Raw genomic sequence first — 23,551 nt, 5'->3', positions numbered from 1 at the left:
TTTAAAAGAATTTTTTGCTGAGTGGCTGGAAAAGACTCCCATAGAGCCTGCCACCCAAGGTAGATATCACCTGAATAACATCCTCCCAGGTGATGCATTTTCTTGGTTCTTCTTTGTTAATTTTCCAAACAAAATTTGGAACAACCCTTACTAGATCTGAAAAAAAAAAAAGCATATTGTATTTTTTCTCTGGGATAAGATTTAACTTATAAATTTATTTAGAAAGCCTGATGTCTTTCTATATTTTTTCCTTCCTAACCAAGAACAAGGTAGGCTTTTACATGTTTAGGTGTTATTTTGTAATCTTCAAAGGTATTTTCAGGCATATTCATATATGTCTTACACATTTATTAAATTATTAAATAGATTAAATGTAATTATTCTTGTTATTATTTTTGTTCTGTTGGGATATTTTACTAAATGGTGGTTGTATCATGAAAGCTGTTGCTTTCTGTATACTTTTGACACTCTCCATTTTCAGTCTCTTGGGTGTATACTTGTAGCCTCTGGGATAGTGATAGTTTTGCCTCCTTTTCAATTTTTGACTTCTCATTTTTTGGCTTGTCTAATTGTGTTGGCTACTACCTCTAGTACAGTAAGTTAAGTAAAAAGGATAACAGTGGTCATCCTTTCCTTGCTTTGATGTACGTAGGAATGCCGTTAGTAGTCACCACTAAGTAAGGCTGGCTTTGGGGCTGATTTTCTGTATTTTTTTTTTCAGTCCAGTACTTGAATTTTGGGATTTGGATAAAAGTATGTTTGAAACACAAATCTGGAATCAGCATTCTTTATTCCCAGTGGCAGGCTGCTCAATGAGACCTCTATTGAAGTTTCAAAGGACAGACAAGTTCAGACAATTTTCAGCACACTTCATCAAAATACTAGAAAGGCTCTTTAATACTTTTGCACACATTACTTTATTTAGCACAATCTCTGCCATATAAAAATTAGGTGTTATTTTTTCCCCCATCTGTGTTTTCTTATTTACGAATACTTGTAGAAACCCCTGGAAATTTCTACTTAAGTTTTCTGTTTTAGACAGACATCACACTGACACAGCACTAAAACACCTGTGTGGGCAGGAGAGGGCTCATTGCCTCTCCTAGGGCCACTGGGAATGGATGTAAATGTCATTCTGTGGACACACAAGCGTGTCTGGAGCTATTCCTGAGGTAGAATTTCAACAACAAAGCTCAGCAGACCACAAAAACGAAAAATAACCATGAAAAAATTAAATGGTGATATGAAATAAAAGCTTGTGAATAATACTATGTTATCAGGATTGAAGAGGAGTCCTTAGAAATGGGACCAAGCTTTGCAATTCTCTCAGAGAACCGTAAGTTATACAGAAATATACTTAATGGAAGAAGAAGGACAATGGCTCATGTGACAAAAAATGCCCAATGGATTGCCTGTTTTGGTAAGATAAAACATATCTAAGCCAAGCAAAATGGTCAGTCCAGTTAGTATTTCTGCTCACAGATGGGGAACATGAACTCCAGGATGGCTGGTTTGTTGCCTGCCATGCCATTTGTGTGTCACTGCAAGTGATCAAAACCAGAATTTTCACTGGGCTCCCCAGCATGGGTTGTTCAGTTGATAATGGGCCCTGTCGACCGTATCCAGTTCAGCTGGGCATTACCGTCTAAAGCTCAGATTTCATTGTGGTTTTGAAAAGGTTCCTTGGAATCCAGACTTGTGAAAAGTGTCAGTTTATGACACTCAGTGACTGTGACCAGCACAGTCCTCACTCAGAGGCTGAGGTGGCTGACAAGGATTAGAGCTTGGTTCCCGTGATGACACTCCTTGGTCCCTCTGGGTGTGGCCCTTACGGATTCTGACTTATAGCAAAGCTTGGCCCTTTCTTTTGGCATTTGGCTGAGTAGATGATGTATGTGCTTCTCATAAGGAAAATTCCAGCAATGACAGTAAAATAACTTCCGTAAACTAAAAACTGTAGAAAAACAAATAGAATTAATTACACACGTACACAAAATCTCACCCTCTACGTCATTGATAATACCTAGTGATGCTGTTGATTTGCTTGGATTTTGGGGTAACTGAGATCCCAAATGTCTCTTAATATGAGACATTTAAATTCACACAATACTTTCTTCTCTCCTTTTAGAAGAACCAGCTATGAAAGTATAAACAATGTTGTTGCTAAGAGTGGGGGCTCTGGAGCCAGGGTTGCTTTGGTTCAAATCCTAGCTACCACCACCAATAGTGAAAAAATACTAAATCCCACTGATTTATGTTTGGAGGATAGCACAATGCTATATGTGTTGTCTCCAAGAATAAATTTTAGTCACTGAGGTTACTTATCTGCCTTATATCCCCCTTGTCCCCCAGATTCATATGTAAAATATGGGATTGGGCTAATTTTTAGTGCCTCAGTGGAGTAGGACCAGAGGTCTGCCACGTAACCCTCCCTAGTTGAATCTCAGTAAACCTTGGAAATGGATGGTGGGAGGAAGAGGAGACATATGGGGCCACAATGACATATCTTGCCTGATGTTTTAGGAGCCAAAGGTAAATGCTGACCTATTGTGATTAATGCTTGAACCTACTTGGTGTGTTATAATATGATAATTAAAGAGTTGCTTATTTTAAAATTTGCCTACCCAAGGAATTCAACAAATTTAAATATTGGCAGTGGTGAGGTTGAAAGAAACCTTTCCGATTACGTAGTTATTCTATATTCCCACCAACTATAAACAGAAGTATTGCAGCTTACCTGAATGCTGACTGGCAGGTTAAGCCCTCTCTGATCTACCACGATGACAGTTATAATGGTCTGAATCACCAGGGCAACGAAGGTGTTGAGTCCAAACACCAGGGCATAACGTTCCATGCTCAGATTAATGGCGATCTGAAATCTATCATTAAACATTGAATACGTTTTTAACAAGAACATTCATGAGATTCTTATCTTTAAAAGATGGAAACAAAAGAGAAAGCAGTCTGCCAGATGGGAACACGGTATTGGAGGGTGTTGGTGAAAAAAGCAAAGGGATAAAGAAGTACAAATTGCTTGTTATAAAAACAGTCATGGGGATGTAAAGTACAGAACAGGAAATACAGTCAATAATATTGTAATAACTATGTATGGTGTCAGATGGGTACTAGACTGATAGGGTGATCACTTTGTAGGTTATATGAATGTCTATTCACTATATTGTACACCTGAAACTAATATAATATTGTATGTCAACTGTAGTTGAAAAATTTAAAAACAAAAAGCACTGTCTTGTTAACAGCACTTCTAAATCTCCTCCAGTAGGAGATTTACACAAATAGGCAAAGAAAGGGAGCTTAAAAATACAGTTAAAGGCTTAATTAAAATAAAGGAAATATGAAAAAATTCCTCCCATCCAATTTACTACTTCCAGAAATTAAACCTAAATGTTGTAAGTTCTCATAACTTGAGAATATTGGATGCTATATGATTTTACAGTGAATTTTCATAAAAATGCAATCAACACACAATCTGAGGAATTTTGGGGAGAGTTGTTCATTTTATTGTCAATTGTCTGTATTGACAGTTACAAAGTTTGGTAGGTGAACTATTCTTTGGAAGATCCAGACCATGACTGGATGTACGACTGCGTGAATCAGTGATTAATTTTTAATAATTATATAGTTTGAAATATCAAAAAGCACTTAAGAAAGACTGGCAAATGTTTATTATTTAGAATTCTTCCTTGAAATGCAGGTAAAAGGCTTTGGGTTCTGAATACCCTTACAATGAAAAGAAAGACAGTAATCCTACCTTAACAAGATGCTCACATTAAAAAAAGAAACTCAAGAAACGAGTTTGAGTCATTAAACTGACACATTTCAGTGGGGAAAAAAAAAAACTTGCTAACAAGTTTCATCTTCCTTTCATGATCTTTTCCCAGAGTGTTTATATTTCTGTTTTGCCAAATGCTTATAAAATATTTTTCACTAATTAAAAAACAAAACTTGATAAAGCTTTGGTCTCTATCTTTTTTATGTGATTTTAAAATTCAAATGTTTCCCTTCGTTTTTCGTTAATACTAAAGCACATTTCCTATAGCCAGCTTTCTTTGCACTTAGATATGAACCAAATGTTCTTTTTAAAAATGATCTCCGGAATTTAGTTCTTATAATTTTTGCATCTACTTTTTTCAGTATCCAACTTTTTATAACTTGCTGAGAATATTTTGTTTCACTCACCAAGTATATGCCTGGAATTACTCAAGCAACCAAATGAAATCAGGGATGAAATCGAAACCTAATCCTTCAAAATCAGATTGTACCACACTCTGTTATGGTAAATTGTTTGAAATGAAAAGTCACAACCTAGCAATGTGTCACTGCTCTTGGTTTACAGAACTTTCTTCCTTTGATGATTGCACTTAGTAATATTCAGAGGGCAAATAGGTCAATGAAAACATGGCTTAATTGTGTCTAATTTAATGTGAAGTACCTCGGTTTTCGAACGTCTCCGTTGACGAACATTTCAGTTTCCGAACGCCGTAAACCCAGAAGTAAATGCTTTGGTTTTCGAACATGGCTCGGAAGTCGAACATGTCATGTGGCTTCTGCTGAGTGCAAGATCCTGAGGCCTAGCTGTCGGCTGTTTTCGAGCGTTTCAGAACGCGAACAGTTTTCCGGAATGGATTACATTCGAAAACCGAGGTACCACAGTAGTCAACGTTTAATATTGCAATCGACTAAAATCCTTCTGAAGTTCTCAAAGTGACGATAAGACTACAGAAAAGAGACTATGGTTTCATTTCGGGAGTGGAAAGAAATGGTTGGTAATACTTACACTGCTATGGTTATGAGAAGTATATAGCCAGCCTTGAATATCAAATAGCCAGCGTAACATGCCCAAATGTCGGTCGTGTAGTGCATGAGAAATAGGGCACCTGCATTGACCACAGAGAAGATGGCCAGAGCCATCTCTCCCAGAAGTTCCCAGTTGACCTTCACATAACCCACTGCAAAGGCAGCCACGGCCCCTGACAAAGAAACATTGAGGAAGATCAACATGGTGACTTTGCACGTGGGAAATACCAACACGCTCTCTTAAAAACTCAGGTCTCAGGGAATTCTAATAGATGAATATATTGCTTTGACAATTTGTGAAAATAGTGTGACCCACCGAAATGTGAATTTATTCTTTTCTCAACCATGTTTTCCTTTGGCTTCTCTCCTTACTTCCTATTCTTTCAATCATTTAGTTGTCACTATTTTAATTAGCATCAACTACATGCCAAGCAATGTACGAGGCAGAGGGGCCACGAAGATTCCTAACCGCAGCAGAGGGGGGAGAAATGAGACATGAACCCAGTCATTTAATACAACACACTAAGAGCGGGGATAGAAAAGTATGAAACAAGTGCTCTGGGAGTACACCTGGCCTGTCCCTATTTGTCTTTCTTGATTGTTTTTCACAGTAAGTTTTTTTCAGTGATGGGTAACAGATGTGTCGTACTGGGTAGTAAGTTTTCGTCTTCATTGTTAATCTTGATTACTCTTCATTTCAACTCTAGTCTCCATCTTAATATCTTCAAGAATCTGGCCTAATTTACCTGAGGTTTTGGGTGGACAGATCTATGCTGATTTATAGAATTTAAAAGATTGAATAATTGACAGTAATTAGGGTTAGTAATTATGGTTCTCTTTAACAAAATGAAAAGTATTTATGTTTCAAATTACTCCATGAGATCTAGGAAAGAACTATGACTGCAAAGGAAATAAAATGATTTTTCTCCCTAGAATTTGGAATGTAGGAGAAATAATTTCAGTGAACCCATTCCAGCATACTCGTGGTTTCCAGGACTTAAACTGAAGTCTCCCAAAAGGGAGACAATAATAAACAGACACCACATGAGTTTTCTGAAAGTTTTTGTAAATGAGAGTGTGGAAATCTCCTGCTTCCTAGAAAACATCTTCAAAGTCTCATTTGACATTTAAGTTTCCATTTACCAGAATATAAATATTTATTGTAGAGTAAACTTCAAAGGCAGATTTCCCTCTGGTATTAGAATCCTGACTCTCACATATTTTCCACCCCTCATTTAAATCACATAAGAAATAGACTTTTGAACATTTTTGGCGTATAGCCTAGACGTGCTAAAGGTGGGCGCTAGCTAAATCAAATTCTTTATTAACCGAAGCTCTTCTAGTGATAATTTAGAAGGCTTAATAGTTCAATTCATTTTCTAAAATAATAAAAACTCCTACTTATATTCAAGATGTGTATTTGCCTTTTGACAGTAAAAACAATTTTGGAAGAACAGGGGCCATTATTAACACTTCCTGATGATGAAATGGAATCTTAGGAATTTGGCGAGAATTTAATTGTCTAATGCTCAGTCAGTCCTGAGCTCTTGAGTGACCTGTAGCTGTAACACATTAAATATAAGTGTCATGTTCCTCTTTTCCTTTCCCAGTGCCTTCCATTCCTAAAACAGATTAATATGCCCTCTGAACAGAGCTAGTTTATCACCCTGGAGAAGTATAACAACTGGAGAAATGAAATTACTGCGGATAGCCCATCAAAGAAAGATCAGTCAATGTTTACTTGCCTCCAAAGGTTGCAATAGCTTCTACTGCCCCATTATAGATGAAAGAATTTTGGGAGGGTGCCTTGTAATCCCACAGGATTTGTACATAGTTCAAAACCTGGTTAAAACCTGCTGTGGAAAGAGCCCACCACAGGGACCAGTAAAAAAGATGCTTTGAAGAGTAGCACTCTTTCAAATCTTGGAACCACTGCACAAAAACTCTTAAAGCTACATTTTTTGGCTTTGGGCCGCTCCACTGGCTATCATCCAGGTTCCCCGAAGGGGTGGGTATTTCTGAGGTGGGTTTCTCCTCATCACAGCCTGGTGTTTCATCCACCTGACGTTCCTCTAACACTGCATTTGTGCTCGATGGCTTCTGTATGTCTTTGCTGGGTTTTGCATGAAAAAACATGCTTTTCTTGGGCATTGGTAGAAAAAGTGAGAAAAGGAAGGCCACGGAGACAGAAGCCAAGGATATGACATTGAGGTAAAAGTACGATAATTTGGCCAGGGACACCAAGAGCTGGGCCAGCACCGAGGCCGCCGTGTAGGCCACCAGCGTGATGCTCCTGCAGTAACCGCTCACTTTCTGGTAGTGCTCTGGGCTGACCACGCTGTATATGTACGCGTAGTAGGCCACCTCGGTGGCTGTGACCATCCCATAGAAGAACTCCACAGCCTGCATGGCTTTCACTCCTTGGCCAAACAACAGCAGCAGCCAGGTGATGATGAAGCTAATCCCTTGTATGATGATGACTGGTTTGTAGCGGACGTAATCGGTGAGGACAAACACGGGGAGCAGCAGCACCAGGTAAGAGTATGTCCACACGGGAAAGATCTCATTGGTCATCTGTGGAGTTGAAAAATGGATTGTGTGACCTGGAAGCCCCAGGAAATGAAAAGGGTGCCTTTTTCAGACATGTGCATTACGAAGGTACGTGTGGCCTGCCCAATATCAAATGGTACATCCAATCGGGTGGAATATTCTTCATATTATGAAAAAGCACAAGAGAAACTGATTTTCAAGAAAGCCACTAGGAAAAGAGAGCTCTAATGCGCATATATATATATATATATATATATATATATATATATATATATATTTTTTTTTTTTTTTTAAGGTTGGGTACATTAACTCATTCATAGTGGTCCCAGAAGTGAAGCCAAATGGGCTCACTGGCTGATTCTGGTCCTGTATCTATTGTTTTGCCTTAATCGTGACATACTTCTAGCTGGGAAACTTTGAAACAGAGTTGTTGCTAAATGATTTTACACCACAGCAAAAGCTTGCCTTTCTGTCCTTGCCATCTCATCACCAAATAAACCAGCCTCAATTAGCCTTTCTCAGTGAAGCCACTCCCTTTGGAGTGTTTTTATAGCTCTGGCTGGAGACTGTAGTACCAGCCCAGGGTAATTCTCCAGTGGGGGTTGGTCCATTTTTTTGTTGCACTTGTTATAAAAAGAGAGGTGGATCTTTTAATTAAGAGAATTTGGCCTTCTGGGAAAGATAAAGCTAGGAGATAAAGCCATCAATGTCTCATATGCTGGTAGACAGCTTTTCAGAATTGAGTAACTATCTTAAAGAAATGCAACAATTCTTTATCAGAATCTGCTTATATGTTATCAGCCTGAAAGTTGATTAGGATTAGATCCAGTGCCTGGCAGCAATTTTATTTTGGGATTAATATAATGCAATCAATGGGGACCTGAAAGGTTCCCGTACGGTAAGACTAATGTTAGAACTCTATAAAATGTTTATTACACCTGCAGTGTGTTTTGGTTTCCCATTTTTGCAAGGGTGAGGGAGTAGTTTGAACAGTTCTATTAAATAGCAAATACCATGCAAATGAGGTTCGATGAGGTCAGTCTGTTAATCTTATTTCAAGTTGAATGAAGCCCTGTTCATGACCTTGGAGGCCTGTAAAATTGAACCACATTAAGACACGTATGGATATTACCTTACCTCTGTACTGGTCAGGTTTTTATCTGGTCCAGATAAATAGGGGATAAGGAAGGGTTCTGAGGGTCTCATCATGGAGAAAAATCCAAATAAGCAGAGGATGACCGTGGGATAGAGCCAGGAATGGCTTGGCGAAGTCTGGAAACAATCCATGGCTGATCAAATGGAAACAAAGCCAAAGTTAACTGATGTTTACTCTTTTGGGCATCTCGGATATAATGAAAAACTGATTTTTTTCTAAATGTTTTATGAAAGTTTCATCCATATGCATTGCAACTGAAATGGAAAGGTGAACGACGAATAACTGCTCTCGAATATTCCATAGGTGGGCCAGTCAATACCCGCCCTCGTCCCCCCAGTCAATGAACTTCTTATTCATTACGACTGGGGGTAGAGTCACACTTTAGAGTTCTCCATCACAAACTGGTAACGAGTAGCTACTAATAAATGGTAACCAATGGGCCAATGAATGTTTGAGAGAAACTAAAACATTAGCTGGTGAATTATTATCACTGGCGTACATGTGGTAGGTGAGGTCAAACCTGAAAGAACATGGATTGAGTTGATTAGGCCTGTTGTTACTTGCCCGCTCTAGTTTGCATGGTGACTCCAAAATCTTTCACACACCGAGGGCATGTATTTACACATATATCCTTCTCTTAGACTGTCCCTTATCCAGTATTATGCTTGACGCATAACAGACAGCCAAGATATTTTTGTTAGACTGAAATTCTTCAATCTTCTTAGAATTTATAACACTTCAGTTAAAACAAATTAAACCAATAAGATCAGACTTGCCATCTCTTCCACATCTCCCCTTTTCCATACTGGTGATCCATCGGGAATGGAAGGCACCTTTTCTTAGACAGTGATTCCGTTTTTCTTTATGACTAGCCATTCCTTATGTAAGTCTACAGTGTCACACTAAAATGGGGGCAGGTAGCTACTTAATAGTTCATACTTATTTCCGAACCCAGAAATAAAATTGCTTTAAATTCAAACTTCGGACAAAAAACTTCAATGGAGGACCTCATTTGTCACTGCAGAGAAAAACAAAACAAAACGAAACAAAACAAAAGCAAAACAAAACAAAGTAAAACAAAACAAAACCCCTCATTTTCTGGTGGCTCTATCTGAGAACATCTTGCTTTTTCATATGGGCTACAATATGTACGGGGACATTCACTCATTCCTCCATATTTTAGACCAAGCTTTACCTGCTAAAGCTTACACATTTTTGGTGCTTTTGGATGTACTTAAGTTCTCTGAGACAATTTATAGGAAAGAAAATAATCTGCTGTGAGTATGATGCTTTTCTGTATATTATGTCATTAAATCCTCTTAACAACTGTAAAATATGTATTATTTCCCCAAATTCCCAGGGGAGTATATGGGCGCTCCAAGACGTCCCACAACTGGCTTCAAACCACAGGGTCAATTTGATTTCAGCTCTCCTTCATTCCCATCAGCGTCCTTTCAACTGTTACCCTCGGCCTCATCCTGGTGGCCCTTCTTCCTTGGCAGCTAGTATTAAATTAACCTCATGACAACTTCTCCCCACAGTGAGGGAAGAAAGTGTTTTTATAAACATAGTCATACTAAATACACAGAGCTTCCAGGAGCAATTTTAGTTTGAAAGTAGGCCAGAGAGAAAGATGATATTCACTCCAGGAGAGTAAGTCATCTGGGTGGAATTCCAGGTATCCAGGGGGAGGAACTTTGCTAGGGGCTAGGGAGATGACAGGGCCTTCTGGGTCACACCAGGGCTGCCACCCACACTCCTCTTTCACAAGGTGGCCACAGAGAACTGCCGAGTTCCTCCTTTAAGTTGAATAGGTAAACATTGTTTCTGTTTCTGTCAACAAAATCTTTGATGAAGAAATACAATGGAAACTGAATTTGGAACTAGATGACAGCAATTGTGAGCGGTGCTGACGATGTGAAAATTTTGTCAAGGGCCTGCTGGAGTTGACTGCCCTCTGCCTCCTCCCTCAGCCGAGGACGCAAGGGATGTCTCTGCCTGAGTGGTTGCTGGGGTCTCCGGGGGCCTTCTTTCTTTGTGAGAGATATTCGTATAGAAAAAGTTGTCCTGGGTAGGCAAACTGAAGTGTTGCCATCTTTCAAAGGGTAGTCTTAATCGGGTAGCATCTGGGACTCTACATCTAGAATGTTCTCTCCATCTATGCTGTGGGGACAGAGCCCCAAAAAGCAGTTTCCAGGCTCTCGGCCTCACATAGAAAGGTGCTGGCTCAGGTAGTAAATGGCCATCAACTGTGATTGGATGGCCATCAGCTTGGCTAGTTGGCCGTCAGCTGTAACCAGTGAGCCACTGGGCACTAATATAACTGCCGTGGCTAGGCTAGCAGAAAATGGGGGCTAGCAAGGAGATGGGGGCTGAGCCTGCAAGCGGCACAGTGAGGGTTGAGAATTGTGTTGCTCCTGGTTCCTGTGTCTCCAACCCAGTCGCCAGTGAGAGTATAGTGGTATGACTCCCCTACCTATGGCTCCGTGGGTGTTCCTGTTTGGCCTCACCATGTCCTGCGTTCTTATGTGGGAGTGGGACCAGAGACCCCACAGACCCCGCAGGCCGCCCCACACGACACATGGCGCAGCAAGCAGGGTACGGTGTCGGCCAAAGCTCTCAGAAGGGCGGTGGAGCAGTTTGTGTGTATGAACACTCAGTTGCAGGACGACCAGGAGGAGCAGCTGCCTGACAGCTGGACCCCCATGGAGGGGTGGGAAGATGTCGTGCGGGGCGGCCTGCAGGGTCTCAGCTCCCGCTCCCCACATAAGAACGCAGGATATGGTGAGGCCAAAAAGGAACACCCACGGAGCCATAGATGGGGGTAACACCACTATATTCTCGCTGGTGGCTGGGTTGGAGAAACAAGACGCAGGAGCCACACTGTTCGCAACCCTCACTGCGCCGCTTGCAGGCTCAGCCACCGTCTTCTTGCTAGCCCCCATTCGCTGCTAGCGTAGCCACGGCAGTTATATTAGTGACCAATGGCTCACTGGTTACAGCTGACGGCCAACTAGCCACAGCTGCTGGCCATTTGATCACAGTCGACGGCCATTTACTACCTGAGCCAGCACCTTTCTATGTGAGGCTGAGAGCCTGGAAACTGCTTTTTGGGGCTCTGTCCCCACAGAAGACATGGACAGTTCCCCAACCAGCAGAGGCCGGAGAAAGCGAAGGTCGTTGCGGCCCCGTGGGCTGGGAAGTGCTTGCTGAGACAGCCCGGATGCAGGACCTGTAGTGCCAGGAGGGAACACTTGCTGAGTCCTCCGTGGGAGCTGAGGGTGAGGTCAAGGTCATCCCTCACCCCCAGGACAGCCCTGGCGAATGACTATGGACTATGGGGAATTGCTTTCCATCCCTAATTTAATGGACAGCCTGACTGTTTGTTTGGGAACATACCACCATGTAGCGGAACGGGCGGATGTTTGCTTTTGTGTCTTGACCGGCCGCCATCAAGAATATGTAAGCACCTTGACTGTGAGCCGCTGTTGTTCCAGCACGGTACCCTGAGAGGCCCAGAGAGAGTGGCAGTGCCCTGAGAGCCCTGGCTGTGTCCAGGAAGTCTGGCTGTGTCCAGAGAGAGTGGCAGTGCCCTGAGAACCCTGGCTGTGTCCAGGAAGTCTGGCTGAGCCCAGAGAGAGTGGCAGTGCCCTGAGAGCCCTGGCTGTGTCCAGGAAGTCTGGCTGAGCCCAGAGAGAGTGGCAGTGCCCTGAGAAACCCTGGCTGTGTCCGGGGAGACTGGTGGTACCCTAAGAAGCCCAGGAAGTCTGGCTGTGCCCAGAAGTACTGGTGGTGCCCTGAGAAACCATGGCTGTGCCCAGAGAACCTGGCTGTGTCCAGAATATTGCATTCACCTCCAGGCTCCTCACACAGGGCACCTCGTGGAAGACTCTTGTCGCGTAGATTGTGAGGCGAGACCCTGTAGGGGTGAAGTGTGGGGACAGAGCCCCAAAAAGCAGTTTCCAGGCTCTCGGCCTCACATAGAAAGGTGCTGGCTCAGGTAGTAAATGGCCATCGACTGTGATTGGATGGCCATCAGCTGTAACCAGTGAGCCATTGGTCACTAATATAACTGCCGTGGCTATGCTAGCAGCAAATGGGAGCTAGCAAGAGGATGGTGGCTGAGTCTGCAAGTGGAGCAGTGAGGGTTGAGAATTGTGTGGCTTCTGTTTCTTGTTTCTCCAACCCAGCTGCCAGTGAGAGTATAGTGGTGTGACTCCCCTACCAGTGGCTCCGTGGGTGTTCCTTTTTGGCCTCACCATGTCTTGCGTTCTTATGTGGGGAGCGGGAGCAGAGACCCCGCAGGCGCCCCGCACGACATATGCTGACCGTGGATTATTCACTAACTCCAGGTCGTCACGTTCTCCATGCATCTCAGACACCTAGCACTATGCCCATGTTCCCCGGACTTTTGTAACAGTCCCCTAGATTATCAATCTCTTCATCTCTTTGCTGTTCTAATACTGTTGCCCAGTGGAATTCAGATGGGAAGGACAGGCAGAAAAGGACAGTATATGCCCCACTTGAGTGTAAGCAGGAGGGCAGGGCTTTTTGTCTGTTTGGACCACTGCTCGATCCCTAGAGCCTTGAAGAGCACACAGTAGGTCTTGTGAAAGGAAGGGGACGCAAGTCAAACCTCACCACTGAGGGCCATTAAAGCTCTGTCTGGGTTTCCTGAGTGAACTCTCTGGCTGCATCAGGTAAAGGCCAGGCAGTCCTCAATTCTACAAACGTCTTGCAGTTCTGTAAAATGGGATAACAATGCTAACTGCACGTGTGGCCTTTTTGTGAGCACAGAGTGCCTTGACACTTGGAAAGCATGCGGTACCATGTGGCACATGGAACTGCTGCTCAGACACATGTCATTTCTCTTCCCCTTACTCTCTTCACGTTGGAGGACTCCTCAGGGATTTTAGCTTAACAAGGAGAGAGAACGAGGGAGGGTGTCTGACCTTAGCTGAAAACAACTGAGACACATCTGGGGGGCTCACGTTGTGCCTTAGGACGCTGGGCCTCATTTCCTCACTCCTTTTTCCAGGTCCCTCCTCACAGAAACAGACACAAGCTAGTTTTTCTGCCAGAGGAAATGAGAGAAGGCATCTAACCAAACCTTAGCAGGAGTCCTTTAACCTGGACGGACTGGGCAGAGCAGCTGGAGTTTCCGGGTTTGTTGGCTGCAGGCCCTTTCAGAGACCACGCCTCTCCTGGTGGCTATTCTTTGGCCTTCAGGGCCACAGCCCCTGTCACTGCCTGCTGGGAGACTTCTGAGACACTCAGATGCTAACGCCTGGGTTCTCTCACCTCCCCCACCCTGAGGCACCTTGCTCAGCTCTTGCCTCACTGCATAACCCTTTTCAGCGCTGGCCCATCAACACAGACTGTGTGAAGTTGGCTTACACATCAGAATCACCTGGAAGCTTGGTAAAAATATGGATTCCTGGGCTCCACCCTTGAAGCGGGATATAGTAGGTACAGGAGGCCCAGGAATCTGCATTTATATACACGGAGTGATGCTGACACAGGGAACTCAAGGACCACTGTCCCTTATCCATCTGCTGAGCTGGGTGGCCCCAGATGACCCTTTGGCTCCAGGCCACAGCCTTGGATTTAACAGGGTGGTGGGGGAAGTGGATGGTTTTTCCAAGCTCCATACACACCTGCAGCTCTGAAATTCCTGTCTGCCCCCCCCCCCAGGCTCTAGAGAGTCCAGGAGAGGTGGAAAAACCCTCAGGTGATTCTCATGTTTCAAATATGCCTCTCACACCACCCTGCCTCCACACTGTCCCTTCCCAGGCACACACATCAGTCCCTGTTTGTGACTCATTCTGTCCCATCCAACCTAAACTGCATGTCCAATGGCGGCCCTAGAGTGCGTTTTAGTACTGAATAAAATCCCTGGTCTGGCTCTTTCAGTCACCACAGCACACAGGTATCTGAAATCCTCCAGCCCAGCAGGACCTTTCACCCACCCTCTGAAGGTACTGACTTTTTCCCTTATATAAACCAACTTACCAACTTACGTAGGTAAAATGATAACAACCTCCCAGCTATTATTTACTTAGCTCGGGCTTTACACCAAGCATTGTGCTAGTTGCTTTATATACTTGCCTCTAATCCTTAGAGCAATCCTAATTATACGTGCATGTATATGTTATATATTTCTATATAATTATATATTTTATGGTATATAATATATAATTCTATTTATATAAATTATAGTATATGTTTGTTATAGGTAATATTATATAATTATATTATATATACAATGTCCTCAATTTTTCAGACATGGGAGCTGAGCCTCCTCAATGCTCATGGCCACTCAGCTAAGAAAGGTTAAATCTGGGTTCGCGGTCAGGTCTGTTGGTATTAAGTTGCCATCTTCCTTCTACTCTGATGGGTAGAGGCCTCCTACCACGGCCTCAACATTTTCCTGCCAGCTACCCCCAAAGGCATTGTCAGTGTGGGCCCTGGGATTCCAACCGAACAACCTGGGTCCTGCCCAGATCACTCTTGCCTTTTGGAGACTCCTGTGGCTAATGGTCTCATGATGCTTGCAAGTACTGGTCGCCATCTTTTATTTTTCTCTTATCACTGAGGAGATGCTGCTCTTTTCTGTCATCCTGACTATAACCACGATCATCAAATTACTTATGCAACCTTTTTCCATTATTTTTCCACTTGGAAAATTATTTCAAATTTTCTTTGACTATTTTGTGGGGTAACAGAGGAGGCGGTGTGGTCCTTCTTTAATTGTTGGGGAATCTGAAGGCCAGAGGAAATAAGATTTGTGCCAGTTTTCACATTGAACCAATATCAGAGCCTGAACTAGGACTCAGTTTTTTTAAATTGAATGTTCAGTAATCTTTCCTCTTACAAATTCCAGTTTATTTTAGAGTAGTGTTTTTCAGATTGTGATGTCAAAAAAAAAATTAGTGGGTTGCAAACAGGATTATAGAATGATATTGCAGAAAAAAAATTAAATAGCAGAGCACATTGCAGAATTAAGCTTTTTTCCCCCGAAACTTTTGTTTGGGTTATCAATATGTAAATATACATAGATGATCGCACTGTCCATTATTTCTTACTGGGGGACACAATCACTGGATTAGAAGTTGCAGAGGCAAGACAGGACTAAATATCTACTTATGTCCCTCAGAAGCACACCTGTTACCATCCTCGAAGAACACAAGCGTGTCTGAAAGGACCACAGCTTTCATGGCAAAGCATCCTTCTGAAACAGACGCCTCTGTTGTACATTTTCCATTTATCTTTCCACTTTGGCCTCATAATATTCTCCTCCGGAAGACAACTCTAAACTTGCCTTCACTTTAGTGAATTTAACTGGAAGGCATGAATTAGATTGATATTTTGAGTTGACATTTCTGAAAGCAAGGTGTTCCACCTTTCCCCTTTCTTGCTTTCCAAATGAGATAAATCCTTTTAACAGTTGGGCCTGTGGCAGTAATTCTCACATATACTCATACGCTCCATCAAACATTTTTCAAAGATGCAAGAACATTATGTGGGTGGTAGGTGAAAAGAGGAAAGAAAGAACATTCTCCAAACAAAGTCAGCCTGTCAGGCTATCATGACTTGGCACCTACAGGGAAGGTGCCGGAAGTCACAGGAGAAGCTGAACAAATCAGCTACTCCTTCTAGCAGAGACTTAGAGCCGCTAAATAAAATCTACCCCAGAGCACAGCTTGGTGGGCTGGAATGGACAGGAGAGCTCTAGCTGGCAACAGCTGACGGAAGAAACCAGCCCTGAGCGTTAAACTCTGTTTCGCTTCTGAGCCATGGTGGCCCCAGCAAGTCGCAGCCTCCCTGGTCCACCCACCCAGCAGGCCAGAGCACCCACCTCTGACCCAGCTGTACCTTCTGCACACATGTACAGCACACTGCGTGGGCCTTGGGGATAAATGGCCCCGTACACTGTTGGGATGGCCAGTCAGCCTGTGTGACTCTGAATGAGCCCCGGGCTGCCTACACCTTTGCAGAGGAAGTGACCCATCTAAATGACTTTGGAAATGATGTGTTCCTTTCTCTTTTTTGCTGGTAGTGGATAATGATTATTTTTCATTATAATCACAGCTATTCCACCAGGGACCCTTCAATATTCTACTGTTAAGTCTCCAGCTTCTCTCGATCTCTAATGTGGGTCCAGTTCTAGAAGGCCACATATTTTTACTGCCGCTTCCCTTCCTTCAGTACATGTGGGGTGCTGACGGCTGGCTTCAAAATAATCCCCTTGCTAGCCTACTTAACCTGACTTCACTTTAAGGAGCTCACAGATTTTGTTTCATCTCCCACAAAATTTAAGATTTACTTGTGTTTCAACTATGATCAAGTTGGGCCGGGGTGGCTTCCTCACTATTTTTGTTTTCCACTGCCTTGGAAAAATTTCTTTTTATGCGATCTCTTACAGGTTTTTAGTCTCTTGGTATCAGAGTTCAATTTCTCCTTTCTCTTGTATTCCAATTATGTATTACCAAGTTATTGGACTGACTTTTTCCACGTTTATTGTTCTTTAACCACATCCTTCATTCTTTCCAGCTGGCCTCAGGCCAACATTCTTTTCTATATGAATATGCATAGCTTTAATAATAAACATAAGTGTTTCCTTAATTTATAATTATAATTTATAATATCATCTCTGAAACTTTTCTTACATTGACTGCAAGGTAAGTTCATTTGACATCATAATTCTATGGTATAGGAAAAAGGTAACTTTTCTTTAAATGGGAGACAAAAAAATGTCTTTGTTGCCAGGATCCCAATCGCAGTGAGTTGCAAGGTAAACTTGGAACTCACATTTCTGGTTCCTGAAGCCTAAAGCCCTTCGCTTTGCTGTATTTCCTTTAGCTAAGTATTAACTTGCAGAGTTATTGTGAACTAAGCCTTTTCCCTGTCCACATAAAATTTTTCACAGATTGTTCATGTACACTATGGGGAACCATAATGGGCTTAAGACAATTTAGATCTTACTTAAATTTCGATACAGACAGTGCCCTATTTCCTAATCCATTAGCTATTTGTGTGTACTCGAGTAAGTGTACCCATATAAAAACTCTACGGCCACAGATATGTCTAAATATGTATTTCCATTTGCACAAAATTAACAACTATTAAAAAGCAAGTGCTGTAGAAACTGGCACAAATATTTAGGGACTTCCTAGCTAAGGAGGATTACAGTTGATCAGGTTCCTCCACCCACTCCCAGAAGATAGGATTCTGCTCCCAGAGCCAAAGCTTTCAGAGCTGTGGGGCTCCCTAAGGCAGGGGAAAAGACATCCTGGTCAAAGCAAACCTGGTTTGCAAGAGGTCCCCCAACAGACAGCCAGGATTATAAGGGATTAGGTCAGTGGAAAGGAATCATTTTATCAAAGCCTCTTCCATGCTCGGTTAGCAGATACTGCCAGAATTACCCAACATGCTAAGAATTTAGAAGAAACTATCTAGAAGCCCCAGTCTCCATCCAATTCACGTCCACCCCTCCCTACTAATCATTCCAGTCATTTCAGAGAGGGTGCTGGGCAAGGCGGCTGTCTCTGAGAAGTGTGCTGGCCTAATTTTCACATTATCCCCCAGAACCTTTACTGCAGTCAAAACGCCTATCTCAAATAGCAGAAAAATAGACTTACAAGTTTAAAATAATCATGAATCTCACAGCCTCTAAATTCTAAAGGACTTGGGCAGCTGTGCACTCCCCAAAGCTCAAAGCCTTTTTAAAAGTAGAGTTAGGGGTCAATATTTGTTACATCCTCCATCCCCGCCCCTTCCCCAAAAAGTGCCCACATTTGAAGTTTTGAACACTGCCAGAGCCAAGCCCTTCACTGGACATAAGCAATCCAAAGTTGGATTACCGAAAACAGAAATATTTCCTTTTTGCTGATCTCAGAGTACATCTAGTTACGCCTTCTAATATGCTTATTACTAAAACAGAAGAGACTGTAACTGAGTAAAATATCCAAATAAAGCAGAGAGCTGCAGTCTGTCTGAGTCAAGGCAGGCTGCTGCTGGAGGACGGCAAGGGAAGGCTTTCCAGGGACCTGCTTTATCACTAGTCCTCTGTTGCACAATCAGGACTGCAAAGGGGTCCCCCAAATTCTGGTGAGCTATTGTATTTTAGCTGTGACTTCATCGTACTTAAAGTTCATTTTACTGATCTCTACCTTACTTGATACACAAAAACTAATTTGATGAAACAAACTATAGTAACATAGAGTCCCCCATCTAGAAGAACACAGATCTTTCTGACCAAGAGATCAGCAAATACTTTATTGAAATGCCAAAAAGGACTACACTTAAAAGAAAAACCATGATAATTGGATTCCATCAAAACATTGTATCTGCTCATGAAAAGATACCATTAAGAAACTGGAAAAGAGAGTCACAGAGAACACTTCACAAGAACACACCACTAGAATACCCAAATATAAAAAGACTAGCACAGCAAAGGTTGGCAAAGAATTAAAGCAACTAAATTTGTATACACTGCTTGTGTAAAATGGTACCAACTCTGGAAAATTTGGCAATCTACACAAGAAGGTTCATGTCTTCATAAAAGTGAAACAATGGGAAGAAACTGAAAAGTAGGTGAAATGGTGAATGAGTAAATAATATTGCATATTTAAGCAACTAATATTGATTTAATCAGTAATAAAAAGGAATGAACTATTGCAAAAATTGGAGTGACTACTGAAAAGATTATGCTGTGCCAAAGAATCCAGACACAAACTGTATGAGTCCATTAATACATATAAAGTCCTAAAACAAGCAGAACTAACCTCTAGGAATAAAAATTGGATCAGTTTCCTGGGGTGGGAAACAGGGGAGGAATAGTGTGCAATTAAGCACAAGGAAACTTTTTGGGGTGATGAAAACATTCTGCATCTCAATTGTGGTGGTGGTTACAAGCTTGCAATTTGTCAAAACTAATTTACTACACACTTATAATGTACATTTTATTATATGTAAACTATACCTCCATAAAGATGATTTGAAACAAAAAGGAACGAATCATTGGTACATGAAACAAAACAAATGACTCTCAAACATTATGCTGTATAAAAAGAATCCAGACACAAAAAGGACATCCTGTATGATTCCACTGCTGATAAAAATCAGGACAGTGGTCATCTCGGAGGTGGCGGTTGGTGGGAACTGACTGAAAAGGGGCATGAGGGAACTTTCTGGGGTGACGAAATATCCTATATCTTAATGGGATATAGTTACGTAGGTATACACAATTATAAACACTCAAGCTTAAAATCTATACTTTATAATGAATTTCAATTATACCTCAATTAAAAAATACATGTCCCCCCTTTCCCTGTCAAAGCATTTTACTGTGTAGGACTCTCCACTGCCCTGGATTGTTTCTGTTGCTGCAACGACTAAAGTCTTTCCAAACTCCACGTCAAGACAAGGCTTCAATTTAATCTGAAAACAGAATAGCATCTTTGAAATTGGGTCTGTTCTGGAGAATTTGGAATGGAAACAGTGCCCATAAATCAAAGCGAGGACGGGCCAAAAAACTTTAACTCTGGCCACACATAACATTCTTCAAAATAATACAGGCAGAATCAGAGTTACCTGTTCCTTCCGTGCTCTGAGCTTATTTCTTTCTAGAACCAAGTCCAGTTTCCTGCCTTCACTTCTGCTCCTCCCTGCTGACTGCCTCTTAGAGTCCCAGTCACAATGTCCCTTCTTTTCATTGGAGTCGGGAGGCCTCCTTTTCAGAACTCAGCTGTCAAGAGCAACAGCTTGATTCACCAAAGCCCAACCACTTCTGATGGTTTTATTATTCACTGGAACCCACCCTCTTCCCCAGTCTCTTTCTTTGGCACCCCATTAAACAAAACAGACAACCAGATTCAAATCTTTCTGCAACACAGACGATTAGGGAGGTAAAAATATCAAAAACACTTCCCCCTGAGTGTTCTTACTAAAATAATCTAATTTAGTTTTCTCTAGAATTTTGTATTAGTGACTTAGATCTCAGAAAACCACAGAGTAGCCCTATCTCCTACCACCCACTCATAATCCTTTGTGGATCCCCCCAAAAAACAAAACAAAACTGAAAACCATGGACTCTTCACTGAAATGAAGCACTCCACACAACTTCAAAAGGTGCATTACGGCCAGATATTCAATCTGCAGACCCGAATAGTTCTGCTTTTGGTCAAAACCATTGCAAAAGTAGATACAAGTCATCTTCAAAATATGTAACACTTTGGATTCCATTTTATCATATATACCATCATTTTTTTTTTTTTTACTTATGTGAAACATTTGCTGATGAATTAGGCATCCCCTCCAAAACTGTTTATTCTCTGTATGCCTGTGATTAGATCAACCGAGTCTCAGATGCATCTGGAGAAACATGTCTATGAGAACCATAAAACTGGTGGACAACCTAGCAGAAGTCACCCCACCACATCTAGCCACTGAGATGCAGTGTGGGTCTCTGGTCAAACACATGTGGTGGGTGTAGAAGGTCGAGACAAAGTGGTCGGTCCTTCAAGGAAAACTGTGCATTCTTTGAGCTATTTTACAACTTTGTGAATTGTAGTTAACTGATAACAATGTGAAATAATTCTTGTCTATAGCCATGCAAATGAGTTCGATCCAATGAAGCAACCACCCTCTTCTTGCCCACATGGAAAACCAGTTTTGCCTGCATTTCAATATTCCTGACTTATAAATGTGCTCATTCTTTGGATTCTCCTTTGATTGGCTGTAACATCCTTACCAGTTTCCTCATTAATGAGTTAGTAAAACCTTTAATAAGTGTTCCTCTTTATATCTGTACATAAAAAAAGATATATATTTTTATATCTGAGAATCATGACCTTATCCTTTTCCCAAAATTATCTTAACACTTGTTACCATTCACCATGCCTCCAGCCTGTCCAAATGATCTCCAATTTATTCCTCTGAATCTAAATGATTTGCTAATAATTGTTAAATTACCAAATCAGTTTTAATATTTTGACATCTCACTGCAGACCTTACCAGACTTAGGCTTGTCTGTCTTTTTTTTTTTTTTCCCTCCAGGTTTGGGTTTTCTGTGGCCAATGTGGTCCAGGGGAAAGAGCATGACTTTGGAGTCTGATGTTCATGTTCCTCCTCCCTCACTCCTGTTTGTGGCAGGTATCTAATCTCTCCAAGCCTGGAATGTGGATAATTACACCCACCTCACAAGGTTGTCTCACGCAAAGCTCAGTTTGGTTCTCGGCACAGACTAGGTGCTCAATACAGCTTCCTTCCCATCTCCCTCCAGGAAGCACACATTGCAATTCCAACCAAAATGAACACAGCTGGGCACTCAGAGTTGAGAGTAACTTCAGAAAGGCAAATAATTCACAGTAAATAATTTCACCTAAACTGTTACGGGGCAACAGGCCAAATAAATTCATCGTTGAATATTTATGCTTGAATTGCATTTACCATTCCCCGACCTTGAGTAACCACTGTTGGTTTATAACCAAATTAACAACTGGACAAAATTAGTGTTTTTGTCCATTTCAGCTACTACTAAGGCAGTTTGAAGAGAAACATATGTGGAATTTAGTTATGTTTTGGTCTAAACTCTATACCTTGATTAAAACACACCCTTTGCCTTAGGAGACACTAATGTGCTCAGATAGCGGTAGGAGTATTTTTAGAAGATATGATTTCTTTCACCCTTTTCAAATTGTAAGCACTGCACAAGCTCAAACCTTTCGCCAATTTAAGACAGCAACACTGACCTGACCAATAATTGTTGCGCATGTTGTCTGGTGAATTAGGTATCCTTCCCAGTAAGGCTGTGCTTTCTTTTAGTTTCCAGTAGTTGTCCTTCAAAGGCCCCTTTCTATCTCGCACTCGGACTTGTTGGCGAGTCTTGGGTGGGGATTTAGAATTCTGTGCTAAGGTTTCTTTTCAGTGAACATGAATGAAACCCTGGGGGATGCTGGCCCTTTATCAGAATCTTACACGTAATTAACCAGCTTTTCCAGCAGGATAAAAGTGAGAAGTCCAGGCACACCTACTTGGGCGAGTCTGAGCACGGTGGGGGGTAGGAGAGCCCCAGGGCGGCCTCACGCGGAAGCTCGCCCTCCCGGTCGGCTCCTGGACGCAAAATCCAGGCCGGTCCCAACCCGCCCCCTGCAACGCAGGTACCCGCCCTACCTGCGCTCCGGAAACTGGGCAAGGGGGAGTGCTGCGGCCGAGAGGTGATGCGATTTCTCCAATTAGTTCACCTTCGGAGCTACTCTTACCTATAGGAGGGGTTTTCTGCTCTCCAAACCGCTCATCTCGGGATCGTGAGCCCTGGGACCTTCGCTCATCCCCTGACGCGAATCCCAGCGCTGAAGGTAGGGGTGGCGGCGGGACGGAGCCCGGACGCCCCGCCCAATGTTTTGCAGAGCCGGTTGCTGGAGGCCAGAACCTTTAAACTGGAGGCGGGAATCCACAGTCTGGGCAAACACCAACTCCAGGCCTGAAAGGAACAACTTGAAGTAATATACTGATACCCAATATCAACGTAATAAAGCAGGGTGGACTGAATGCAGTGTCGCTCTATTAATAAATATGTCAATAAATCCTTTCTTATAAATCCATTTATTTCTCCCGAAGACCTATGAGAAAGGAACAACTATCATCCCCATTCTGCATATGAAGAAAGTGAGACAGAGGGAAATAAGACAAAGAAATAGAGAAGCCTGGATTTGTTGTTGTGGCATTCTGGCACCAGTGTCAATGTTTATAATTACCGTTTTTTGCTTTTTTTTTTTTTTTAAGGTGGAGGGATGGAATGTTTTCCTGGCTTTGAGAATTTTCTGTTACAAATAGGTCATATATTAAATACTTTTTATTAAGCAGAGGTTAAAAAAAAAGCATTATAAAATTCTCATTGGTTGAAATGGAATTAAAAAAACAACAAAACAAGACCCTTTTTCTGTTAATCTGTTGGTGGAAATGGAAATCCCTCCCCAGAGATAAAATACTGCTTGGTTTCTGAGGGTTGCTCGTGGGAATGAA

At 42.2% G+C, this 23,551-nt stretch overlaps 1 protein-coding gene across 4 annotated transcripts; it reads right to left on the bottom strand.

The window, feature by feature from the left end:
• Window positions 1–203: 203 nt before the first annotated feature.
• On the bottom strand, window positions 204–22,906 carry SLC19A3 (solute carrier family 19 member 3). 4 transcript variants are annotated; one of them, XM_033112988.1, is made up of 6 exons: window positions 22,789–22,906; window positions 8,506–8,657; window positions 6,564–7,392; window positions 4,799–4,991; window positions 2,738–2,879; window positions 204–1,954 (listed from the first exon to the last, which is right to left on the bottom strand). In XM_033112988.1, the coding sequence occupies exons 2-6, from the start codon at window positions 8,653–8,655 to the stop codon at window positions 1,829–1,831; spliced, it is 1,440 nt and encodes a 479-aa protein (XP_032968879.1). In that variant the 5' UTR covers window positions 8,656–8,657; window positions 22,789–22,906; the 3' UTR covers window positions 204–1,828. The 4 variants fall into 4 exon arrangements, with proteins under 4 accessions (XP_032968879.1, XP_032968881.1, XP_032968878.1 ...); XM_033112990.1 differs by having other exon boundaries at window positions 22,700–22,807; XM_033112987.1 differs by lacking the exon at window positions 22,789–22,906 and adding an exon at window positions 22,279–22,625.
• Between the last annotated feature and the right edge of the window lie 645 nt (window positions 22,907–23,551).

This window comes from Rhinolophus ferrumequinum, chromosome 8 (genome assembly GCF_004115265.2).
Source record: "Rhinolophus ferrumequinum isolate MPI-CBG mRhiFer1 chromosome 8, mRhiFer1_v1.p, whole genome shotgun sequence".
NCBI lineage: Eukaryota > Metazoa > Chordata > Mammalia > Chiroptera > Rhinolophidae > Rhinolophus > Rhinolophus ferrumequinum.
The sequence above is the reverse complement of the archived record's forward strand: the minus strand, read 5'-3'. Positions and strand labels throughout refer to the sequence as shown.

Bases quoted from the DNA above. Each gene is read 5' to 3' on its own strand.
- SLC19A3 (XM_033112987.1), bottom strand. From the start codon at position 22,300: ATGCGCAACAATTATTGGTCAG. The intron at 8,658-22,278 runs GTCAGTGTTGCT...CCATTTGATCAG, and splicing joins GCGCAACAATTATTGGTCAG to CCATGGATTGTTTCCAGACT. The intron at 7,393-8,505 runs GTAAGGTAATAT...TCAACTCCACAG, and splicing joins AAAACCTGACCAGTACAGAG to ATGACCAATGAGATCTTTCC.